We start from the raw sequence: 26,209 nt of genomic DNA, 5'->3' as shown, positions 1-26,209 counted from the left end.
CTTCCCTCTTTTTGGAATTGTTAACGATTGTGCTTTGAGAATCTCATTTTTCAAGATTCCCCATCCTTGCTTGACATTTTTATCCTTAAGGATATCTAGCCATCGGATCCCTCCAATTCTCTTTCTGAGACCCTTAAAATCTGCCTTTCTGAAATCTAATCTTGAAGTCTGAAGTACTTGTTGATGAAGTAAGTCTATGGAGATCAAAAATCATTCTGATAAAAAGGAGGTGCACAGTTACGTAAATTCTAGCCGAAAACAACACTGATGCTTTGACTCATGGGTCCAAATTTCACAGCTCTACATTCCTTAGCATGTATAACAGCCGACAACCATCTTGATTGGCAGTGCTGTCCAAGTAGAAATGCATCTCCAGTGGGAAAAAGCTCAAGAATGATATCACTGAGGAATGGAAAGTTTGGTCAGATTAGTTAATGTTTCTATTGCACCCTGCTAGTGGAAGAGTGAGAATTTTGTACAATCAGCATGAATTGATGAACCCCTCATTATGGACATGAGCAATTCAGGCTGGTGGAGGTGTAGTACAGTTTGTGGAGAATGTTTTCTTGGCACAACTAATACCTGTGGATTGTTGTTTGGACACTAGGACTTATCATTGTGGCTATACAAGTTCATCCTTTCATGGCATTTGCTTACTTTAAGGCAGAAGAACATCTTCAGCGGAACAATGCACTATACCATAAGTGTCGTAAAGTGATGGATTGCTTGCAGGAACATGACATGTTCCTTGAACTTTGCAGTCTCCAGATCCTAATCCTACATGAAGAGATAGAACCAGCTGTTCAGAATGGATCAATAACACTTTCTAATTTTGCAACACCTGCAAGAAGATATACTAACCCTATGGGCCAATATTCCCGCAGAACAATTTCATCAAGTAGTGAAATCTATGATGTGACATATTACCGCAGTTCTGAAGTCAAAGGCTATCTAGCATACTACTAGTTTGGTGTCTCAAATAATGTGGCCATTCAGAGTATGTTTTATACTTGGTGGTGATGACAGGATAAAGCTGATGTCTATGCATTAGATGTCTGGATCTTCTCACAATTTTCTGGTTATGGAGATTGCTGATTAGCATTAGTAGACAATAGGTTGGATTTATACAGGAGACCTGCAGCTATGTGATAACTACTGCTGTCATTGTGGTCATTATGATAATTTATGATCTTTTCTGTTCTTCGGAATTATTTCTCATGACTTCCCAATCTGTCTGATTTTTACAGTATTTGTTTCAAGGTGAAGATCTGACCCATATTAATACTACAGAGACATATATGAGGGGTGATGTGTGGTGTAAAGAGGAGATTCCTAGATATGATTATCCAGGTGAGTAGTAGCCTTGGAGGTCACATACTAGTCCATCACTTTTAGGGTATGTTACACAGCTATTTTATTTTCATTTTTAGCTGCAACGTTTCAATAAGTAAAATTGAAGGAGTGCATTCTTTCACAGAGAAAAAAATGTGTGGCCGATTTACTTGCATTCAGTTTTTATGGCAATACACACGTGATTTCTGAAGCTAATGACTGGCCATAGCAGAGCCGCAATGGTCACCGTTATGGTCAGTGATTAGTCATATGTCTGTTTGACTGGAAAAGCAAGTATACAGACTGGCGAGGCACCAGGTCAGCATTGTTGGATGAATGACTGGATATCCGTAACATTCCCCTTACTGATAAGATTTTCCTTTATTTGCACTTAGATTTTTTTCTTCCCCTTTTTCCAAGAACTATAACTTTCCATCAACAGAGCTGCATGATGAATTGTGTTTTGAGGAACGAGTTGTTATTTTGAATGACACCATTCATTTTGTATGTTTTTTCTACGGTGAGTAGAGATGAGCAGATTGATTCACAGAGGTTCGAGTCTCATTTCCTGAAATTCATGACTTCACACGAATTCGAACATTTTGATAATTGATTCATGATTCGCAAAAATGCAAACATTTCCCGCATTGCTGATGCATCAGTGAGCTGGGCAAAATAATTTTGTGTTGCTGAGCAGGCTTCCCCATATTGCCTTGCAGCTATGACATCTTAAAGATTATTAAACCTTGTAGTGGTGGTAAGTACCTGGGCCATCACAGATCAGCGTTTCCTAGTGGAGCACAGTTTTTATAGCAGAGTTCTTTTCCATCTCCAGAGTCAATGGGTAAGTCTCTCTCCTGTAGAATGTAAGCTCTTATGGTCAGTTGGGTCCTCTCTCTATCTCGTATAAAATGTAGACTCTTGGGTCAGCATGGTTCTCTCTCTCTCTCCTGTAGAGAGTAAGCTCTTGTGGTCAGTGGGGCCCTGTCTCTCTCTTCTGTAGAATGTAAGCTCTTATGGTCAGTAGGATTCTCTCTCGTGTAGAGAACAAGATGTTATGGTAGATAGGGTCCTCTCTGTATCTCTCTTGTAGAGTAAAAGCTCTTATGGTCAGAGGTGTCCTCTCTCTTATACGTGTGGAATGTAGGCTCGTATGGTCAACAGAGTTCTGTCAATCTCCTCTAGAGTGTAAGCTCTTATGGTCATCGGGTCCTCATTTTATTTATCCTGTAGAGTGTAAGCTCTTATGGTCATCCGGTTACTCACCTTATTTCTCCTGTAGAGTGTAAGCTCTTATGGTCAGAAGGGTCATCTCTTTCTCCTGTAGAGTGTCTGCTCTTATGGTCAGAAGGGTCATCTCTCTCTACTGTAGAGAGTAAGCTCTTATGGTCAGCAGGGTCCTTTCTCCTGTAGAGAGTAAGCTCTTATGGTCAGCAGGGTCCCCTCTCTCTCTCTCTCTTCTGTACAGTGTAAGCTCTTATGGTAAGAGGAATCATCTTTCTCTTGTAGAGTGTAACGAATGGAAGTGGAGGCACAAGTGGTGAAGTTCACATTAGTTTTATTGATATTTTTTGAGGAACCTCGAGACCACGGTCCGGGGGTCTCCGTTTGGGTGGGACTACGTGAGCCCCAGGCACCCGTGGTAAGTCCCCTCAAACAGGGTCAGAATGGAATGCCTGGGGGACATGGGTGCTACCTCCAGTTAGACCCCGGACCCGTGGCAGCTGTCCCAGAGGGACAGATGGACAAGCAAGGTTAGCAGATGTCGTGGAGCTGACACAGATGGTACTGGCGTTGTCCAGAGGTACAGATGGCTGAATGGTGGGACGTGATGGAACTGGCATAGACAGAATGGTCGTCGTCCAGGATAGCCGGGTAACAGGTAGCTGATAGTCTGCGGAGACAAACAGAGTAAGTGGAGCACTGGCAGAACACTTCAGAAACTAAGCACACATTAGCCGAAACTGGAAGCTAGCAACAGAGGATACTTGTTGCAATGACACCCTCCCAATGGCGGAGGGGCTAGAAATAGTAATTATTAACACGCCATTGGTCAGAAGTACTTTTTGAAAAATGTGCGCTGTCTCTTTAAGAGACCGGGAGTGCGTGCCAGGAAGCAGAGGGAAGAGAGGAAGTAGAGGCTGCAGCAGGACGACGTGGGGCCGGCACAGAGTGGGAGTTCTGACGGGGACCCTGTGAAGGTACAGGACCAGAACCGGGTGTAACATAGAAAGTAAGCCCTTATGGTCAACGGGGTTCACTCTCGCTCTTGTACAGAGTAAGCTCTTATGGTCAGGGGGGTCATCTCTCTCCTGTAGTTTTTAAGCTCTTATAGTCAGCAGGGTCATATCTCTGTCTCCTGTAGAGTAAACTCTTATGGTCAGCAGGGTCCCTTTGCTCTCTCCTGTAGAGAATAAGCTCTTATGGTCAGCGGTGTTCTCTCTACTATTTGTCCCATGTGTATTTTTCCAGCTATTACAAGCTTTCCTGTATTGAAATTTTTGTTAATACAATTTATGGATAGATACATCTTTATCGAATTACAGCAACCAAAATACTGCAATTCTGACATTTGTTGTGTATCTTGATTTTTACGGATGCAACAGTACTAAATGTTCTTTCTAAATGTTCTTTATATTTATTGGGTGAAATGGTGTTAATTAAAATTTTAGTATTCACTTTTGATTTTTAAAAACAGTTTTTAACTATTTTTGAGTCCCTTCAGAGACTTGAATCTGCAATCGTCCGATTGGTTGTTCTATATACTGCAATACAATAGAATCCCAGTATATGGAAAAAATCTCCATTTCCTATGAAGCCAAGCCACGGGCTAGTGTTCACCTGAGTACTGTCATAGCAGACAACTCTGCTTGCATCAGTCAATCTTCTGCGGCACCCATATTGGAGAAGCGGATCCCCTGATATTATATATCTCTCTATATTCAGTCAATCTTCTGCCATGACAACCCATTGACACCCTACGATGGGCATATGGAAAAGAACTTTAAATGCCACTGTCAAAAATTGACAGCAGCAGTTAAGTGGTTAATAGAAGCAAACCAACATTTTCTAGATATGATGCGAGTTCAACTCCTAAGCTTGCATTACACACTAGGACCCAAAATTGGACTTACCAGTAAGTAAAATGTCATTAAGTGTTGATCGCAAGATCAAATCTTAAGTAAAACAGAAACTCTTATAGAAAACAATTTAGAATCTGTGGCTTTAGAAGGAATATGTGAAATAATTGAGAATCCACAAAGATGTTTGAATGCTCAATTTGTAGCATTAACCTGCATGCAGGGTAGGTTTTAGACAAAGTGGGGCCATGGGCAAAAGTTTAAAGTGGGGCCCCAAATGCTCACATATTGCACCATCACACAGAGACATTTCTGTTGCATTTACAAGCGCTAAGTTCAGGCCGGTAAACAAGCATGATCGACAACATTGAAGTCGTTCGACACTTGTTTACCAGCTTCCTTATGGTATGTGCACACATTCAGTAATTGGCAGCGCTTTGGACGCATCGCATGTCCGTTGCGTCCAAAGCGCTGCCGGCTATTGAACACAGGTGTATCCGCATGTGTTCATTGAGCCATGCGGAATCACCGCATCCAATATATTGTACGCGAGTCTCCGCAAGATAAATTGACATGTTGCGTCTCCGCAGGTGAGCTGCGGGCGTCTGTGTATGCATAGTGGGCATGGGAATTCTTGAAATCTCATCCACTATGCTGTAGCATCTGGACGCTGCATAAGTACGCAGCGTCCAACCCGCATTGTTTACACACCGTGTGTACCTACCCTTATTCCGTCTGAGCAAGAATGGTTGGTACATATAGTCCTCAAAACAGTATAATGCAGGTCCCATATAGTACATATAGTTGCACTCGCCATGGTCCTTGATACAGTATAATGCAGCCCCCTCAGAGTATACTGCAGCCCCTTTTAGAGTATAATGCAGTCCCATCATAGAGCATAATGTAGCCCCTCTCAGAGTATAATGTAGCCCCCTCAGAATATATTTTAGCCTCCTAAGTGTATAATGCAGCTCCCTCGGAGTATAATGCAGCCCCACATACAGTATAATGCAGCCTCCAGAGTATAAAGCAGCCCCTGCACAGTATAATGCAGCAAGCTCAGAGTATAATGCAACCCTACCACACACAGTATAATGCAGCCCCCTCAGAGTATAATGCAGCCCTTTTAGGGTTTAATGTAGCCCCCTCAGAGTATAATGTAGCCCATTTTAGAGTATAATGCCATCCCCTCATAGAGCATAATGTAGCCCCTCTCAGAGTATAATTCAGCCCCCTCAGAATATAATGCAGCCTTTTCAGAGTATAATGTAGCCCCCTCAGAATATAATTCAGCCTCCTAAGTGTATAATGAAAAAAAAAACACAAAAATTGAGCTAAACTTGAGTTGGTACACATGCAGAGGTTAAACGCATGTTCACATTGGCCACAAAACATTAAAACCTACAAGAGTAAAAAGTGCATTTAAATAACACAGAGTTTTTAGTAATACTGTTTTTTGATAAAAAAAAATAGCACAAAAGCCATCCCACCTCGTCACGGTAACTCTGCATGTGTACCAATTCAAGTTTAGCTCAATTTTTGTGTTTTTTTTTTCTCTGTATTGTTGCATTCTGTGCAAGCCGGGGTGTGGCCTCCCTGTTTCTGAGCAAGAGACTATATAAGGCTTCCCCAGTCTAGTGTTTCACTGGTTGGGCCCAGTCCTTTTGTCTGCCCTTATTCACACTGAGGTCAACATTGATACATGGTAAGGTTTTAATATTAGACAGTGTAGGACTGTCCCGATCAGAGTTACCGTGACGAGGTGGGATGGCTTTTGTACTATTTTTTAAATCAAAAAACAGTATTACTAAAAACTCTGTGTTATTTAAATGCACTTTTGCTTTTTTACTTAGTTACATCAGGGTTTTCGCTTACTTTTTTCTCTTGTAGGTTTTAATCCTAAGTGATTAATGCAGCTCCCTCGGAGTATAATGCAGCCCCACATACAGTATAATGCAGCCTCCAGAGTATAAAGCAGCCCCTGCACAGTATAATGCAGCAAGCTCAGAGTATAATGCAACCCCACCACACACAGTATAATGCAGCCCTTTCAGAGTATAATGTAGCCCCCTCAGAGTATAATGCAGCCCATTCAGAGTATAATGTATCCCCTCAGAGTATAATGCAGCCCCCTCAAGAGTATAATGCAGCACCCTCAGCGTATAATGCAGCTCCTTCAGAGAATAATGCAGCCCCACACATAGCATATAATGCAGCTCCCTCAGAGTATAATGCAGCCCCTCGCACAAAGTATAATGAAGCCCCCTAAGAGTATAATGCAGCTCCCTAAGAGTATAATGCTGTCCCCCACACAGTATCATGCAGCAGACACACACACACACACGCTATAAAGCATACACACACAGTCTCACACACTATAATGCATGCATACACAGTCACACACACAGTCACACACACTATAATGCATGCATACACACAGTCACACACACTATAATGCATACACACAATCACACACACTATAATGCATACACACACTATAATGCATGCATACCCAGTCACACACTATATCGCATGCATAGTCACACATACTATAATGCATGCATACACACAGTCATACACACACTATAATGCATACACAGTCACACACACTATAATGCATGCATACACACAGTGACACACTATAATGTATACACACAGTCACACACACACTAAATGCATGCATACACACACACAGTCACACACACACTATAATGCATACACACACACTAATGCATGCATACACACAGGCACACACACATAACACTTACCTCTCCTCCTCCTTCCCCCACCCTCTGGCTTCTGCAGAATGTCTGATCAGATGCCCTGCTGTCACATGCTGCTGAGTCACAGGCAGAGAGGGAGTGTCACATGACGCTCTCTCTTCTATCACTGCTTTCAACTGTATCGGCATCTATGATACTGATAAGTTGAATGCATGATGCGGGGGGGAGATGGGGAGGAGCCGGGGCCCTCTTAATCAGGGACCCCATACCAGCTGTGTGCTGTGCCGCTATTAGCGGCATGCCACTGGCTGGGGGCCCCTGGTGGAGCGAGGGCCCTAGGCAGCTGCCTGGTCTGCTTGCCCCAACACCAAGCCTGCCTGCATGATAAGTCTTGAGAAGAGCCAGTCATTGTCTGTAGGTAGATTAGTTTAACTTAACCTTTGGAATGTGGGTAATAGGCCAAAAATAAACCTAACTTAATTTGCAATAATCTGCATAACACATACCAAACATTGAAGAAAACTGTGCATCTTTGTCAGAGACTATATGTACATGTACTCAATGGGGACAGACTTGCCGTACAAAGTGCACCATATTTGAAAATTGATACACAATCACTCAACTAACTTAACAATCAGATTTTTTTGTTGAAATCCCAAGATCGTGCTCTCTTCACAAAGTGGTCTGAAATATGTGATGGTGCCACATTAAAAAAACAGTGCACAAGGAAGACTTCTATCACAGCCCACTACAAAAAGAGGAGGGCCCTCACAAACCATTCCATATTCCTCTGAACCAGAAGGCCATATCGAGGTACTGGTACAAATGGCTCCACTTTGTAGGAGCTCAAGGAAAGCCCAAATTGTCCTCCTACCATCCATCTGGGGCTGGGCTGTCACCCAAGTGAAACTGGAAGCCAATCTGGACTGGCCTCCTGAAAGAGGGTAGCGTGAGGTTGTGCAGGGGTGAGTGAAACTTAATGGCTACACACTCCCCCTAGATCATTCAGGAGTGAAAATTTAAGGGAACCGCATTCCAAGAAGTCCGTGTAATGGACACACATGTGATGCGCCCACAGGGCAGTGGGGTACACGGTACCGGGTCCGGTCGCAAAGGGGGATGTCACGGTGTCTGCGACTCGGTCCGTGGCCCTGGGCATCAACATTAAAGAGGTTAATGTTCAAAGTTTGTCGTGACGCCACCTGTGGGGTTCGGTCAGTATTGGGGACCGACGCTGCATTAGAGGGGTCCCCTGGGGGATGTTGCGGCAGCCCAGATGTTACACTTCCCACAGGTGAAGCAGGGTCCCCAGGGGTCCTATGGTGTGTGGCGTAGATGGTGTAGCTGCTGAATAAATGGAGGAGACAAGTGATAAGTCTTTACCTGGTTTACTTGTGGGTGACAGGCCACAGTCCAGGGTGTCCTCTTAACAGGTGTGACTCCACATCCCTGCGATTTACAAACAGTTCTCTTTGGCCAGTGTGCTCTTTGATAAATCCCCAACCTCTGTCCAAGTTAAAGGATACTACCGTTCCAATTCTAATGGGCCCTCTACTGGCAGGTTTAATTAAATGAGATTGAGCTTTAGCTGTTAAGTACTGTTGCTCCATGGCCTCCCAATTAGCTCTACATTGTTGTCCTTCAGTTGCCAGTTTTAGAATCTGCTGTTTGCAGTAGTCCTCTGTTTCAGTTACTGTCACGCTATTAGCTGCAGATTGGGCTTCTATAGGAAATCCCATAAGGTCTGTGTGGGGATTTTTCCAGTGTAATGTCTCTTTAGGTCTACATGCCTTCAGGGCTGATGCTACTGGGATCATGGGCTTAGTCAATGTGTCACATGCATCAGTTATGCAGTCCCAAGACATGGCAGTTGTTACTTGCTTGAGCACTAAGGTTGGCGGGGGTGCTAGTGGTCTCACTAAAGTGTCTTCAGCTACCGGGGCAGTGAACATACCTGTCTCACCGGTGCCAAGATCTTGTTTTGCTTCAGCTGGGGTCTGGATGTCTGGTTGTCGCTTTGCTTGGTCCGTGGGCTGCAGGGTCTGGTGCTGCGGCGTGATCATCGCAGTGTCCGGCGTCTCGCTTGTCGGCATCTCGCTTTCCGGCTGGGCCTCACTTTCCGGCTATGTCGGGGCGGCAGTCGCATGGTCCAGGTTTTCCATCGGCGGTGTTGTCTCACGTTCCGGCAGGGTCTTGTTTTCTGGCTCTGTCGGGGCTGTAGGAGCGGGCTCCGGATCTCCTGTCGGCGGTGTCGTCTCCTCCATCAGCGCGTCGCTCTCCGGCTCCACCAAGGTCGACGGTGCAGGTTCTGCCAGGGCTGGGGACGCGACTGGTAAGTGTTGGCGTGGCGGCTGGGTGGTCTTCATTCTCCGGACCAGGGAATTTTTCCAGGCGGCCACCGCTGTCATCTGGGTCTTCATCAGTTGCTGGGCCAGCTCCTCCATCTCTGCAGCGAGGAGCTCCGGGTCCAGGGTAGGTTGCAGGTCCAAGGTTTCATGCCGCTGCAGACAGGGGGCATCGTCTGGGGTTTCTCTCAGTTCTGGCAGCACTTCTTTGCTGTTTACCAGGGACTTGACTAGGTTACACGCAGCCATCCTGCTGCCGTGCTGTTCCAAGTGCTTCTTCTTTCTGTGCCTCACGCACTTTCCCGCCAGCTCTCTCTGGGCGCGGACCCGTCCTGGTGACGGACATCTTTGTTTTACATTAAAGTCTCTGAAGGGAGTGGATCCAACTTTCACGCCGGTTCTTGAACTCCACCCATAGCAACACATCTTTTTCTGTTTTCTGTCCTCCTCGTGGTACAGCAATGGCGGCCATATTTCAATTTGACATAATACAACACAGTCCATTGTAATCCATGGCGCACAGCACCCGGTGATTCCAGGGCACGAAATCCTGTTCATGATGCCAAAAAGTTGACGCGCCCGGATTACTGTGCTTCAGCTCCAAGGGTGCCCTGACACAGTTCCCCTCTGAGCTTTGTCTCTCTCCTGTGCTCCTTCCCTTCCGGCTGCTCCACATGCAACCCAACAGGTTTCTCCTTCCCAGAGGTTGTAGCTCCACGTGGCTGCCAGGCCTCTCACGTCTGCTCCAGATGTCCTGTTCTTTCAGTGTCTCTCCCAGACTAAACTGACTCCTCCTCCAGGTCAGGAAACATAAAGCCTAGGGAAGCTCACCTGAATCCGGGTATTGAGCTCCCCTTCCTGGTCTGGATTTAGAATGTGTTGCATGTGTGTGCCTTACCTGGTGAAGAGAACTCCTTTGCCTCTGAGTATGACATCATTTTCCCCGAAGGAAAAGCAACATCACTGCAGCAACCGGTAACCTGGGGTGCTGTGCATGCAAAAATAAATGTGACAACCAGTGAAAAAATTAAATAAAAGTGGAAGGTGTTTTCAGTGTAAAACTGACATGACTCTCAACCTGGAAATTAAAATTTTCCCCATCCTTGCCATAAGACCCATATTGAGGGTGTGTGCTTAAATAAATGTAAAAAGTTGAAGTGATAATGCAAAGTGACAAAATTCAATTGGGGTTCCCAATTCCAGTGAAATAACGACTTCACAACATTTGATGTACCTTTACATCGTGGAAGCAGTTCCCATGTTGCTTGTGCACAGTCCTGGAGCTGTTCCCAAGCTAGCGCCACCAGGGGCTCAGCCTACATGACAGGTGAGACCAGCTCTCCCAGCCAGGAGCGGTTCCTGCATCGCCTCTGGCTGTTTAACTCCCTAAACACTGCGATCGATATTGATCGCAACATTTAGGAGGCTGAGAGAGAGAGGGGGCTACCTCCCCATCTGGCCCGATCATTGCCATGATAACATCCAATTCACCAAGCTACACAGAGCCATTTAAACCATGTTCTAAGAGGCTTCTGTCAGTGCAGCACTAACAGTTATAAAGCATTGCAATTATACCATCGATCAGAGTCATAAAAGTTAAAGTCCCATAGACTAAGTAAAAAAATTTTTAAAAAATATATTAAAGAATAAAAAATAATAAATCACAAAATAATATAAATAGTCCAACAAAAGAAAAAATAGAACGCACTCACCGGTTCTTTTTAGTTTCAATCCTTTATTGGGACATGCATAGCTTCAGCAAGGGAGAACGTGAAAAGAAGACGGACGATGGCCATTTTGCGCTACCGCGATTCAGGACCCGTGGAAGCACGGTAGCACGAAATGGCTGTCGTCCGTCTTCTTTTCACGTTCTCCCTTGCTGAAGCTATGCATGTCCCAATAAAGGATTGAAACTAAACCGTATCGGTGAGTGCGTTCCATTTTTTCTTTTGTTGGACTTTGTACATGACTTCTTGGAACTTGCACCCGGGTTCCTTATTTTGGGCGTTCTATTAGCGTGCAGCGGTGTATGGTTTAAGGCTTGTTGGTCTAAATAGTGCAGTGGTGCAGATGTTTTGCTCTTTTTATTGGAATATATATATATTGTGAGGCAGTCACCGGTGATATATGCGAGGGTCGCTATAAGTCCCCCAGGATGTGCAAAGAAGCATATGGAGCCCGTGGGAGTGCATTGCAGTCACAGGCATAGCTGTGATTGCAGTGCAAAATAAAAGTTAGTATTGGTCTTTGGCAACGTATGTGTCCATGGCAGATATAAGAAAACCTGTTCTGGGCTTTTATGTTTGAAACCGACTACTGGATGGCAGCGGGGCAGTCTGTTTCCTCCCCAGCCCCAGGTTTTCCATGTGGTTGAGGGCCACATGTTCTTTTGTAAAAAAACCTGCAGCAGAGGGTTGGGTGTGTCAGTTTTGGACTTGCAAGCAGGCAGAGCAGACGGCTTTGCAGAGCTCAACCTGTGTGAGGCAACACAGGGCCAAACGGAGCCAAAAGGCCTTGCACACTCAGCGTACGCGGTGGCGCAGTCACCCACGGCAACGGGTCATGGACTGTCTTTATTTTCCCAGCTGCAATCTGGAGGATCCGATTTACTTTCCTGTTTTGTGAGTACGCTGTTTATTAAAAAAAACTTTACTTAGAACTTTTCCTGGATCACTGCCTCATCACTGCACAACATGGATACCGCTGCACTTAAATATATAGGTTCCTCGCATCATGTTCTCATTCACTTTATGCAGTTAATAGCCCACTGTGTCTGTACTGCTACATACTTAGGCAGTTAACTGGTTCATGCAGCTTTACATGAACACCTGAGCCTTACACTATGGCCGGTCCGAATAACTAAAGCAATTGTTACCATCCACCTCTCGTGTCTCCCCTTTTCCTCATAGTTTGTAAGCTTGCGAGCAGGGCCCTCATTCCTCCTGGTATCTGTTTTGAACTGTATTTCTGTTATGCTGTAATGTCTATTGTCTGTACAAGTCCCCTCTATAATTTGTAAAGCGCTGCGGAATATGTTGGCGCTATATAAATAAAAATTATTATTATTATTATATATATCACCACATCCAAAACGACCTGAACGATACAACTGTCACACAAGTTAACCCCTTCAGTGAACACCGCAAAAAATACAAGGCAAAAAACTATCGCCATCATACCACCAAACAAAAGTGTAATAAAACTCGATCAGAATGACAAAGTAAATAAAAATGGCATTTCTGAAAACGCCACCTAGTCCTGCCCAAAAAATGCTGCCATACAACTCTGTCAGTGGAAAACTAAAAAAGCTATAGCTCTCAGAATAAAGCGATTCAAAAATAATTATTTTTTCTAGAAAAGTTTTTATTGAGTAAAAGAGCAAAAACATTAAAAAAAATTGTAAATGTTTCATCATCGTAATCATACTGATTTGAAGAATAAAGCTGTGTTATAACTTTTACCATATGGTCAGCAGCATAAAAAGCACCAAAAAACAATTTCTGAATTGTTGGTTTTTGTTCATTCTGCCTCCCACAAATCAGAATAGAGAGCGATGAAAAAATGTCATGAGCTTGAAAATGGTACCAATAAAAACGTTAACTCGTCCCACAAAAAAACAAGCCCTCACGTGAATCTGTCAGAAGAAATATGGTAAAATCATAGCTCTCAAACAGTCATGCAAAAACTAGTTTTTGCAAAAAAAAAGTGTCTTTTAGTGCATGACAGCAGCCAAACATAAAAACCCGATATAAATCTGGTATTGCTGTAATCGCACCGCCCCGAAGAATACAGTTAGGGCCAGAAATATTAGGACAGTGACACAAGTTTTGTTATTTTTGCTGTTTACAAAAACATGTTCAGAAATACAATTATATATATAATATGGGCTGAAAGTGCACACTCCCAGCTGCAATATGATAGTTTCCACATCCAAATCGGAGAAAGGGTTTAGGAATCATAGCTCTGTAATGCATAGCGTCCTCTTTTTCAAGGGACCAAAAGTAATTGGACAATGGACTCTAAGGGCTGCAATTAACTCTGAAGGCGTCTCCCTCGTTAACCTGTAATCAATGAAGTAGTTAAAAGGTCAGGGGTGGATTCCAGGTGTGTGGTTTTGCATTTGGAAGCTGTTGCTGTGAGCAGACAACATGCGGTCAAAGGAACTCTCAATTGAGGTGAAGCAGAACATCCTGAGGCTGAAAAAAAAGAATAAATCCATCAGAGAGATAGCAGACATGCTTGGAGTAGCAAAATCAACAGTTGGGTACATTCTGAGAAAAAAGGAATTGACTGGTGAGCTTGGGAACTCAAAAAGGCCTGGGCGTCCACGGATGACAACAGTGGTGGATGATCGCCGCATACTTAATTTGGTGAAGAAGAACCCGTTCACAACATCAACTGAAGTCCAGAACACTCTCAGTGAAGTAGGTGTATCTGTCTCTAAGTCAACAGTAAAGAGAAGACTCCATGACAGTAAATACAAAGGGTTCACATCTAGATGCAAACCATTCATCAATAACAAAAATAGACAGGCCAGAGTTAAATTTGCAGAAAAACACCTCAAGAAGCCAGCTCAGTTCTGGAAAAGTATTCTATGGACAGATGAGACAAAGATCAACCTGTACCAGAATGATGGGAAGAAAAAAGTTTGGAGAAGAAAGGGAACGGCACATGATCCAAGGCACACCACATCCTCTGTAAAACATGGTGGAGGCAACGTGATGGCATGGGCATGCATGGCTTTCAATGGCACTGGGTCACTTGTGTTTATTGATGACATAAGAGCAGACAAGAGTAGCCGGATGAATTCTGAAGTGTACCGGGATATACTTTCAGCCCAGATTCAGCCAAATGCTGCAAAGTTGATTGGACGGCGCTTCATAGTACAGATGGACAATGACCCCAAGCATACAGCCAAAGCTACCCAGGAGTTCATGAGTGCCAAAAAGTGGAACATTCTGCAATGGCCAAGTCAATCTCCAGATCTAAACCCAATTGAGCATGCATTTCACTTGCTCAAATCCAGACTTAAGACGGAAAGACCCACAAACAAGCAAGACCTGAAGGCTGCGGCTGTAAAGGCCTGGCAAAGCATTAAGAAGGAGGAAACCCAGCGTTTGGTGATGTCCATGGGTTCCAGACTTAAGGCAGTGATTGCCTCCAAAGGATTTGCAACAAAATATTGAAAATAAAAATATTTTGTTTGGGTTATGTTTATTTGTCCAATTACTTTTGACCTCCTAAAATGTGGAGTGTTTGTAAAGAAATGTGTACAATTCCTACATTTTCTATCAGATATTTTTGTTCAACCCTTCAAATTAAACGTTACAATCTGCACTTGAATTCTGTTGTAGAGGTTTCATTTCAAATCCAATGTGGTGGCATGCAGAGCCCAACTCGCGAAAATTGTGTCACTGTCCAAATATTTCTGGCCCTAACTGTAGTTGTCTAATCACTTATACCGCACAGTTAACAACGTAAAGAATAAAATCAATTCTTCATCTACTATTGATTTGTTGATTTTGTCTCCCATACATCGAAATAAGGGTCGGCTCACATTTAATAATAACAAAACCAGGCAACATATTTGACAAGACAGGGAAATTTAAGCACTAGATAGTGCAGAAATACCCACGACCAGAGGAAAAGACCAACTCCAAATAAACTGCTAAGCAAGGAGTACCAAAGGAGCATATAAGTAGTTTAAAAGATAATAACATTTTATTAAATAAGCATTACACAAGCATAAAGTTCATACAATATACAAAAGTCAAGGTGCTTAAGGATGGTTAAAAGTAGTGAGTATCCCCCGGTGTACACTGCCCATGTGACCAGCATGCATAGTTGCAGAGGAAAAGCTGCCAATAAACAATCATATAGGTTGGCTAATGGGTAAGAATTGCCCCACAGCACATAACCATGGTATAAAAACAGCGCTAACCAATGCAGGATGACAGGACAGGGAACACCGGGTTGGATCCACTAATACACTAGTGATTAGTGATATGCTTAATGTTTAATGTTTAATGTATTTGTCTATATTTGCCCCGTATTCACATGTAAAGCGCCATGGAATAAATGGCGCTATAAAAATGTATAATAATAATATGCGAATGTGCTCGGATAAGGCACATTCGTGCTCGTGTGCTAACCGAGTGTCTTTGGCGTGCTCAAAAATATGTTCGAGTCTCAGCGGATGTATGTCTCGCGGTTGTTTGACAGCCGCAACACATGCAGGTAGTGCCTGGTAGGTAAAAAATGCTCACTACACCGCTAGATGAATTCCTCAAGAGGTTGTTTACTAAATTAGATCACTTGAGGGGGTTTCTGCTCTTTTGGCAGGTCAGGGGTATTCACAATCTGCTCCAGCAAAAATGACGCTTCATAATTCAATTGGAGCTACTTCCCAAACATTAGTTTTCCACCACATATGTGTTATCCCTGTACTCAGGACAAATTGCATGGTCTATTTTCTCATGTTACCCTTGTGAAAATGAAAAATTGGAGCAACATTTTTGCTGTAAAAATTTAATTTTTTATTTTCACGACTCAACGTTATAAAATTCTGTGAAGCACCTATGGGATCAATGTGCTCACTACACCTCTAGGTAAGTTCCCTAAGGGGTCTAGTTTCCAAAATGCGATCACTTTTGTTTTTTTTTTTCCAGACATGAGGGGTTCTGCAAACGCGACACTGTGTCCGCTATCTATTCCAGCCAGTATTGCGCTCCAAAAGTCAAATGGCGCTCCTTCCATTTCAAACCCTCCTGTGCACACAAACAGTAATTTTCCACCACATATGGGGTTTCAGCACACTCAGGAGAAACTGCACAACAAAATTTATGGTCTATTTTCTCCTTTTACCCTTGTGAAAATGTAAAATCTTGGGCAAAAGGAACATGTTTGAGAAAAAATTTAATTTTTCATTTTCAAGACTCGTTTTAAAATTCTGTGAAGCAAATGTGGGTTTTGAGGCTGCTCACCCCACCTCCTAAATAAGTTACTTGAGAGGCGCAGTCTCCAAAATGATGTCACTTGTAGGGAGTTTCCAAGATTTAGGCACATCACGGGGCCTGAAAATGCGACATGGTGTCCGCTATCTATTGCAGCCAATTTTAAGCTTGAAACGTCAAATGGAACTCCTTACCTTCTGAGCCCTGTCCTGCACCCAGTAGTTTTCCACCACATATGTGGTATTGTCATACTCGGGAACACTTGAATAACAAATTGTATGGTTCATTTTCTCCTGTTACCCTTGTAAAAATGTAAAATTTGGGGCTAAATGTGGGAAAAATTAAAAATGTTCATTTTTTCCTTTCACATTGCTTTAATTCCTGTGAAGCACCTAGAGAGTTAATAAACTTCTGAATGTGGTTTTGAGCACTTTAAGCAGTGCAATCTTTAAAATTGTATTACTTTAGGACATTTTCTGTTATATAGGCCCTTCAAAGTCACTTCAAATGTGATTTGGTCCCTAAAAAATTGGTTTTGTAAATTTTGTTGGAAAAATGAGAAACTGCTGAAAAACATTGTCAGCTATAGAGAAACAGCGCCAGTGGATAAGTAATTCTCAGGGTTTTTTTTTTACATAATAAGCCAATGGGAAAAAGTTTGTTGAAACATGAAAACCCCCTTATGGCAGTGTTCTAAAAAATTAACACAATTTGTTTTATTTTTGGCAGATAACTTTACCAGGAATTCAGAGGAACAGCTGATACTTTCAGCTTTTAAAGCAGAGGATGGTGGTATCATACCATATATGTATGAAGAGCACGCCATTATCCCAGATATGAATTCAGTCCTTGACACAAACAATCTATCCTTTGATCCTTACCTGCAGGTCCTATTTTCTGATTCATCACAGACTGTAAAGCAAAACAAAAATAACAGAAGGGATGGTGAACACAAAAGAACTTTCACAAGAAAGAAAACATTTATATGTTCAGAATGCGGGAAGTGTTTAAAGGATAATTTTGCGTTAGTAATACATAACAGAATTCATACAGGGGAGAAGCCTTACTCATGTTCAGAATGTGGGATATGTTTTAGGACTAAAGACAAACTTGTTAGACATCAGAGAATTCACACAGGGGAAAGGCCACATTTATGTTCAGAATGCGGGAAATGTTTTAGGACTAAAGCAAAACTTGACAGACATCACAGAATTCACACAGGTGAAAGGCCATTTGAATGTTTAGAATGTGGGAAACGTTTTAGAGAAAAATTCAGACTTGCTACACATCAGAGAACTCACACTGGTGAAAAGCCATTTTCATGTTCAGAATGTGAGAAATGTTTTAATTATAAATCCGTTTTAGTTGCACACCAACGAATTCACACAGGAGAGAAGCCATATTCATGTTTAGAATGTGGAAAGTGTTTTACCCAAAACTCTTCTCTGTTTGCACATCACAAATCTCACAAAAGAAAGAAGTCAATTTCATGTCTAGAATGTGGGAAATATTTCACCAAGAAATCTCATCTTGTTAAACATCAGAGAAATCACTCAAACAAGTAGCCATTTTCTATTGTTTTTATTAAAAACAAACATTTGACTAGATTATACTAAGAAAAAAAAATAAAATGGTTAAAGTAAAGTCACACTTCATATTAGGGAAAGCTTGTGCATGAGTGTTACCCCCAGGAAGTTAATTGGCCAATTCAGACTGTTGGTTATTTTTCAATTTTGAAATCTTGTAATAGCCATAACTGTTCATTTGTTTTAATGTTTCCTCAGTCCGGGAGTACTGATTTTTACTCGGGGGGAATGTGGCACCCCAGGAGTCCGTTTGCCACAATGGCATTGCCTTCCTCACGGGGGAGGTGATGTAATGCCTGGATGCGAGGAGGGATTCCCTAATCAGGCAACAATTACATGCAGCACCTTCCTGACTCCAGGCCAGAAGGGAGAGCTCTAAACCCAGCTTCAGGGGAGCTTCCCTTACAAGTTCTGGTTTGGAGACGGGCTAAGAGAGTTGAGTGTGAGACACTGAAGGGAAAGGAAGCAAGAGAGAGAGGAGCCTGGGGTCTGGATCTGCGATAGCGCTCACCCCACGATAAAGCGCCAAGAGACCGGACACTGGAGTCTGTGGTGGTGCGAGGATTGCATACTCAGCCACTGAATCCAGAGGGCAGGAGATTTCAAGTCCCCTGTCCCCAATTGACATCTGCAGGCAACACAGCAGGTCAGGAGCCTGGGGCTGCCAGTGAGAAGGCAGTGCCCACGAAAGGCTCAGGGTGTCAGCCATACTGGTTGGTAGTACAGACACTGAGAGGACTCGTGCAGAGCTTCAGGCAGCAAGGGTCAGAATACAGCGCAGAAAGGAAGGCTTCCAATCCCACCTGGTTAGGTGGATCCCAAGCTGTTTCCAGGCTGCCCGGACCCATCACCACCTGCTACCTGTACCCTGGACTGTACCTGCAATTCATCAGTAAAAGGATAAGAAAACTGCAACCGTGTCCTTCAATTCTTTCCTGCATCTCCACATCTACCATCCTTTACCAACTACATTGGGAGCCCTGGGGACGAAGCTCTATCTGTGGGAGCTATACCAACTCTACTGCAATACCATCAGCCCCAGAGGACTCCTTTAAGCAGCGTCGGCTATCCCTGGCTTAATAACACAGGTGGCGTCACGAACAAATAACTTTCATAAACTTTATTCCCCATTCACATCCCCTTTTATTGGACGCCCAGGGCCACGGACCGGGTCACTGCCACTGTGACCACCCCTTTAAGTACCGCCGGACCAGGTACCGAGTGCCCCACAGCTCTAGTGGGCACTCCACATGACTGCTGCCTTTAGTCAGAATGATTCTTGACATTGTCCTCTAATCTTTTTCGTCAGCAAGTTATTAACATCCACAAGTTCCTCTTTCACGGAATGTTCTTCTCATTCACAAAGTTCTTAGTAATGTTGAATCCATTGGATGAGAAAATACTAAATACTAAAAGGTTGACAGTTTCTTTATAAATAAAATTCAAAATCACCCAAATGGTTTATTTTTCCCAATCTAACGTGGATTTACACTGAAACTAAAATTTGCTCAATTGATTTTATGCTGTTGTTTCGCACATGCCCTGGTCCGCTTGATTTTCTTGTGCTCTATTTCAGGCTTTGCAAGTAGCCGGGTGTTCTCTCATGTGTTGTATTTCCTGGCCTATATAGGGCCTCCCAAGACTCACACCTTTGTCTTGATATTGCTCTAAGACTTGCCAGTAACTGTTTTAATTGTCTCTGCACAATTCCAGGCCACAGTCATTAGGATGTCTCCTGGCTGTCTGTGGTTTCCCATCCATGAGTTACTGGTTTGCAGTTTCCAGTAACTTTTCTACCTGTCAGTGGAGGACCTCACCTACTTGTCTCTGGTTTCCAGTAACCTTGTTCACCTTCTTATCTGTGGTTTCCAGTAACCTTGTCGTCAGTAGAGCAGCTCGCATTCTTGTCTGTGGTTTCCAGTAACCTTGCTATCTGTCAGTGGTTTTCAGGACTTTACCTAACAGCCTGCAGTTTCCAGTATCACTTCCTACTTGCCTGTGGTTTCCAGGATGCTTTTCTGGCTATGTGTGGTTTCCATGGTATTAGACTTTCTTGTTACCCCAGAGTTTTGTCTGCTACCTGTCTGTGATCTCCTGGATGTCTCCTGCTTTCCAGCATCCCACCTGCTTGCTTATGGTCTTCTGAATGTCTCCCACCTGCCCGTGATTTCCAGGCAATCTGCCGTCATTCTCCTGGCTATTTCCTGCTTGCCTGCAATTTGCAGCATCAAGCCTGCTTGCCTGTGGTTTCCAGAACTTTATTGAAACTTTTAGTTTGCTTCTACATGCCCACCAGTGACTTCTTGTGACTCTGATTTGTTTCCCACGTGCGATACCCACCTGCTGCACCGATGCCTGTGTGCCCACCTGGACCTTCAGCTTAAAGGATCCACCTTACCATGTGAGCTCACAGTATATAACAGCTGTATTCTAATCACATGACTTAAATATTTCAAACAGGGAACCTTCAATCATGAAAGACCAGATGTTGCTACTAAAGTGGCCATTTAGTGTACATGGACCAATATTTCATGTTTATATGCACAGTATTTATTGCATTTTGAGGAGTTGTCATCAGTAATGGAGAAATGCTGCTCTATCAGATCAAAACAATTGTTATTGCGACTATTTGATTCCAAGCTTGTCTCATGGGGTATACTATAAATTAGATTAGACTAGATGCACATTAGATGATGCAGATGTCTTGATAGCGTACAGCAGCATATCACAGGGTATAGAGAGGTGAGGGACAACCCTTTTAAAACTTATTACCAATGATTAATAAACATCTGATTTTAAAACTTATATTCTTGTGTTTAGATTAATATTTTATAATTTTTCGGTGTTAAGCTTTCGCATTAGAACTTATAGAGTTGAGGGAAAGCTGGTAGGGATTTTGTGTATACATATAATTACTATAAAGGAAGGATACCATAATGGAAAACAAAGTGGACTCCCGCTTTGATGTGTGTGACGACACAGCATTTAATCTTAATTATGCCAGACGTGTCTTTCTACAGTGAGTCAAGAGACATAGGCCATTGTTCATATGAGCCTTTGACTCTTGAACTGATTATTGTGTTACTATCCTTGGAGCACAGGGATGCAGGGTAATTGAACAATAGATGTTTGCTAATATCTTGATTAGCCATTGTACAGTGGGTACGGAAAGTATGCAGACCCCTTTAAATTTTTCACTCTTTGTTTCATTGCAGCCATTTGGTAGATTCAAAAAAGTTCATTTTTTTTCTCATTAATGTACACTCTGCACCCCATCTTGATTGAAAAAAAAAAAACAGAAATGTAGTAATTTTTGCAAATTTATTAAAAATTAAAAACAAATATCACATGGTCATAAGTATTCAGACTCTTTGTTCAGTACAGCCATGAGTCGAACTTGGGAGTGATGCAACAAGTTATCACACCTGGATTTGGGGATTCTCTGCCATTCTTCCTTACAGATCCTTTCCAGTTCTGTGATGTTCAATGGTGAACATTAGTAGACAGCCATTTTCAGGTCTCTCCAGAGATGCTCAATTGGGTTTAAGTCAGGGCTCTGGCTGGGCCAGTCAAGAATGGTCACAGAGTTGTTCTGAAGCCATTCCTTTGTTATTTTAGCTGTGTGCTTAGGGTCATTGTCTTGTTGGAAGGTGAACATTCGGCCAAGTCTGAGGTCCAGAGCACTCTGGAAGAGGTTTTCATCCACGATATCATCCACGATATCACTTGGCTGCATTCATGTCTCCTTCAATGACAACCAGTCGTCCTGTCCCTGCAGCTGAAAAACATCTCCATAGCATGATGCTGCTACCACATTTCACTGTTGGGATTGTATTAGGCAGATGATGAGCAGTGCCTGGTTATCTCCACACATACCACTTAGAATTATCAACAAAAAGGTCTATCTTCATCTTATCAGACCAGAAAATCTTATTTCTCATATTCTGGGAGTCCTTCATGTGTTTTTTAGAAAACTCTATGCGGGCTTTCATATGTCTTGCACTGAGGAGAGGCTTCCGTCAGGCCACTCTGCTATAAAGGCTGCAGTGATAGTTTACTTTGTGAAACTTTCTCTCATCTCCCTACTGCATCTCTGGAGCTCAGCCACAGTGATCTTGGGGTTCTTCTTTACCTCTCTCACCAAGGCTCTTCTCCCACAGCTGCTCGGTTTGGCTGGACGGCCAGGTCTAGGAAGACTTCTGGTGGTCCCAAACTTCTTCCATTTAAGGCTTATGGAGGCCACTGTGCTTTTAGGAACCTTGAGTACTGCAGAAATTCTGTTGTAACCTTGGCCAGATCTGTGCCTTGCTACAATTCTGTCTCTGAACTCTTTGGCCAGTTCCTTTGTCCTCATGATTCTCATTTGGTCGAACATGCATTGTGAGCGGTGAGGTCTTATATAGACAGGTGTGCGCCTTTCCAAATCAAGTCCTATCAGTTTAATTAAACACAGCTGGACTCCAATGAAGGAGTAGAGCCATCTCAAGGAGGATCACAAGGAAATGGTGAGCATGTGACTTAAACATGAATGTCTGAGCAAAGGGTGTTTATTTATGAATATTTATGACCATGTGATATTTCAGTTTTTCTTTTTTATTAAATTTGCAAAAATGTCTACATTTGGGTTTTTTTCAGTCAAGATAGGGTGCAAAGTGTATATTAATATGACAGAAATGAACTTTTTTGAATTTACCAAATGGCTACAATGAAACAAAGAGTGAAAAATGTAAAGGGGTTTGAATTCTTTCCATACTTACTGTATAACTCTGTAGTTGTTGACCTACAAACAGTGAAGGACAAACTATGCAGATTGACTACTCAAACAATAAGGCTAGGTTCACACTGCGTTAGGGCAGTCCGTTTAGCGTATAGGAGAGCGATTCTGGGGAGCTTGTGTGGATGACACAGGAATGCGTCATCCACATGAAGCAAGCAGGAGGATGGGGATCGTAAAGAAGATGGGAGGCGCCAGACCAAGAAGAGCAACCCCCATCGGACTGGACCCCCCAGGTGAGTATAACAAAAGTTATTTTTCTTCTCTTACAGGTCGGATTGGGCACTTATATACAGCCTTATAGAATGCTGTATATAAGCCCTAAAAGGGGGTGGCCGTAACTCCTATCGGCCAAACTTGGTGACAGGTTCACTTTAAGCTTGAAGGTAGACAAGAGTTCAACCTATGGCCTAACATGTTGATCCAGCGGAAGGCAAAAACCCCTCGAGGCAGACAGTAATAAATCCATATTAAGGGAAACGGCAATCAGACTAGTTCCTAGGTCAATGTCCCGTCACTAGTGATGAGTGAGTGTACTCGTCGCTCGGGTGTTCCTGAGCACGCTCGGGTGACCTCCGAGTATTTATGACTGCTCGGAGATTTAATTTTCATAGCGGCAGCTGAATGATTTACAGTTATTAGCCAGCTTCATTACATGTGGGGACTCCCTAGCAACCATGCAACCCCCACTTGTACTCATCCTGGCTAGTAGCTGTAAATCATACAGTACTCAACAATTTTACATGCAAAACTCTGTCCCATACATGACGTACCCATACACCTCTGCTCCGTACACGCAGCTCCGCTTCATACATACATTGCTCTGCCTTTTTAAAGTTAAATACGCAATGTACATGTGTGGCTCATCACACATGGCTCTGCTCCTTACGCATCGTCCACTCATGACTCTGCTCCGCACACGCACAACTCCACTCCTTACACATCGTACACTCACGTCTCAGCTCCGTACACGCATGGCTCCGGTCTGCACACCTCGTACACACACGGTTCCGCTCTGCACACCTCGTACACACACGGCTCCGCTCCGCACACCTTGTACACACGTGGCTCTGCTCTGTACACCTCATACACACGTGGCTCCGCTCCGCACACCTCGTACACACATGGCTCTGCTCCGCACACCTTGTACACACACGGCTCCGCTCTGCATACCTCGTACACACACGGCTCCGTACACCAACAGCTCCACTCTGCACACCTCGTACACACACGGCTCCGCTCCATACACCTCGTCACATGCGGTGCCCCAGGGTCCTGGTCATCGCAGTGGTATTACTTTCCTCTCGGGGAGAGTCATGCTATGTTGGAAGCAAAGAACGATAACTACATCCAGGCATCACAAAAATGCAACACATTTCACACTCCAGACCAACAGGGGGAGCTTCTGCTCCTATTTATTAGGTCACATATATATATATATATATATATATATATATATATGACTGGTAGTCTGTAGGGAAAGGTAGTTGGTTCCAGACAGGAGTCAGTTCCTGACAGAGCTCCAGTCAGGAGTTCTGGAGGGAGTTCCAGACTAGAGTCTGAGGAGGATAGAAGGTCAGAGGAGCTGTGCATGTCCTCATAGCTGCAGCTCCCAGAAAGAGACGTTGAAGGCAGAACTGTATTGCAGTGGGCGTGCAAGGAAAGCAAAGGAGAGGATACCAGAAGGGGACCAGCCCTGCACAGGCTGCCTCCTTCTGAGGCGCAGAATCCTGGTAGCCGGAATACCGAGGGAGTAAGGACCTTTATGCTTTACTCTTTAGACCGGCAGGACAGCTAATTGCAGGTTACCTGTCCGCACCTACACCCAGGAGGCACGGTGGCACCCCTCAGAGGCCGGGGTGTGCTAGAGTCCCTATAAACAACCTCAAGCCACCAGTCATACAGGTTTTGTCCTATCTGACTACGGGGGACAGAGAGAGATAACATCTGTGAGACCCTTATGTGACGCCATAGGCAGTAAGGGATTACACCACTACAGTGGAAGGGAAGGCTACTGATTTCCACCTGGACAAGGGAACTCCGGACTTGCTTCCAAACCGGCCGGACTCTGACTGCCCTGTGATCTGGTGCCCTGGACTGTGGCTGCTGAAGTCTTCAGTAAAGGTAAAGAGACTGCAACCTTGTGTCCTCGTTCTTCTCTGTGCCTCTCACCATCCACCATCTACACACCGGGAGCCCTGGGGAAACACTTCACCTGTGGGAAGGTATACCATCTAGCTGCCATAACATCACCCCAGTGGACCCCTTAAAGCAGCGTTGGTCACCCTGACCGAATACCACAGGTGGCGTCATGAACATTACCCCTTAAAGACCTTCCCCTTTTACACGGACGTCCCAGGGCCACAGACCGGGTCAGCCACCATGACATTCCCCTGTGAACCGCAGGACCCGGTACCGAGTACCCCACGGCCCTTGGGTGGAGCTCCACACACACGGCTCTGCTCTGTACAGCTTGCACACACGGCTCCGCTCCGTATATCTCATATACACACATATCCTGCATACACTGAGGCCCCTGATCATGTGACCCCTGACTCCTCCCCTCCTGTGACCTCATCACAGGTCCTGTGCGCACAGAACAGCCATATATGTGGTGTGCGGTTCTGCAGGTGGAGGTAGGTGCTGGAGATTTCCAATTATCCCTTAATGACCGCCAATACGTCTTTTTACTGACCGGAGATATAAGACTAGCCTCCCCATACAGGTGAGAATCCAGCAGCTGCATCATCAGCAGCAGCTATACAATATAGCAGCAACTTGCTGCATCAGCCACAATCAGTGTTGGGACCGACTATAGTTTAACCCCTGAAATGCTGCCGTCAATATTTGCCCCAATGGCATTTTGAGATTTTGATCTTATGGTCCTGATGTTTGCGATGACAGTTCATGGCCATATAACGGCCTTAGAGTTTCCAGGCTACAGCGGCCTGTTCAGAGGTTAGCAACATTTTGATTGCAAAAATACATTTCTTCATTCCCGTTATGCCACTTTGCTTTAATTTCTGAAAAAAATCTGGATTAAAGGGATAATCATTCAAACTTTGAAAATTGTTAATTTTTTGCCGTTCCCTCCACAGCCTTCTGTGATCGTTAAAAATCAAATTCAAAAATTTCTTGCAAATAAACCATTCCTTTCAGAACCTACTGTTAACCTTTTATGCAATCCAGGTCACAGTATCTTCTGGAGCTACAGATACATTTACGGATGGTTCAACAACAATTAGGTCTTTGCTAAAGCTCCCTTCATAATTAAGTGGGAGAAGGACCTTCAAACTGCATTTCAAGTAGAAGAGTGGGAGGAGGCCTTGGCTTACACCTATTCGTCCACAATCTCCTTAAAGGGAACCTGTCACCCCGTTTTTTCAGTAGGAGATAAAAATACCGTTAAATAGGGC

At 43.7% G+C, this 26,209-nt stretch overlaps 1 protein-coding gene across 1 annotated transcript in view; it reads left to right on the top strand.

Annotated features, from left to right (window-relative positions):
* LOC138664047 (zinc finger protein 547-like) overlaps positions 1-21,320 on the top strand; it is a 32,440-nt gene extending 11,120 nt beyond the window's left edge. Inside the window, exons 6-7 of the mRNA XM_069750461.1 lie at positions 1,248-1,350; positions 17,163-21,320. Of these exons, the coding sequence (XP_069606562.1) occupies positions 1,248-1,350; positions 17,163-17,998 (939 nt within the window). The 3' untranslated portion in view covers positions 17,999-21,320. The remainder of the gene's footprint in view (positions 1-1,247; positions 1,351-17,162) is intronic.
* The last annotated feature ends 4,889 nt before the right edge of the window (positions 21,321-26,209 follow it).

Source organism: Ranitomeya imitator, chromosome 2, assembly GCF_032444005.1.
Source record: "Ranitomeya imitator isolate aRanImi1 chromosome 2, aRanImi1.pri, whole genome shotgun sequence".
In the NCBI taxonomy this organism is placed as follows: domain Eukaryota; kingdom Metazoa; phylum Chordata; class Amphibia; order Anura; family Dendrobatidae; genus Ranitomeya; species Ranitomeya imitator.
The sequence above is the reverse complement of the archived record's forward strand: the minus strand, read 5'-3'. Positions and strand labels throughout refer to the sequence as shown.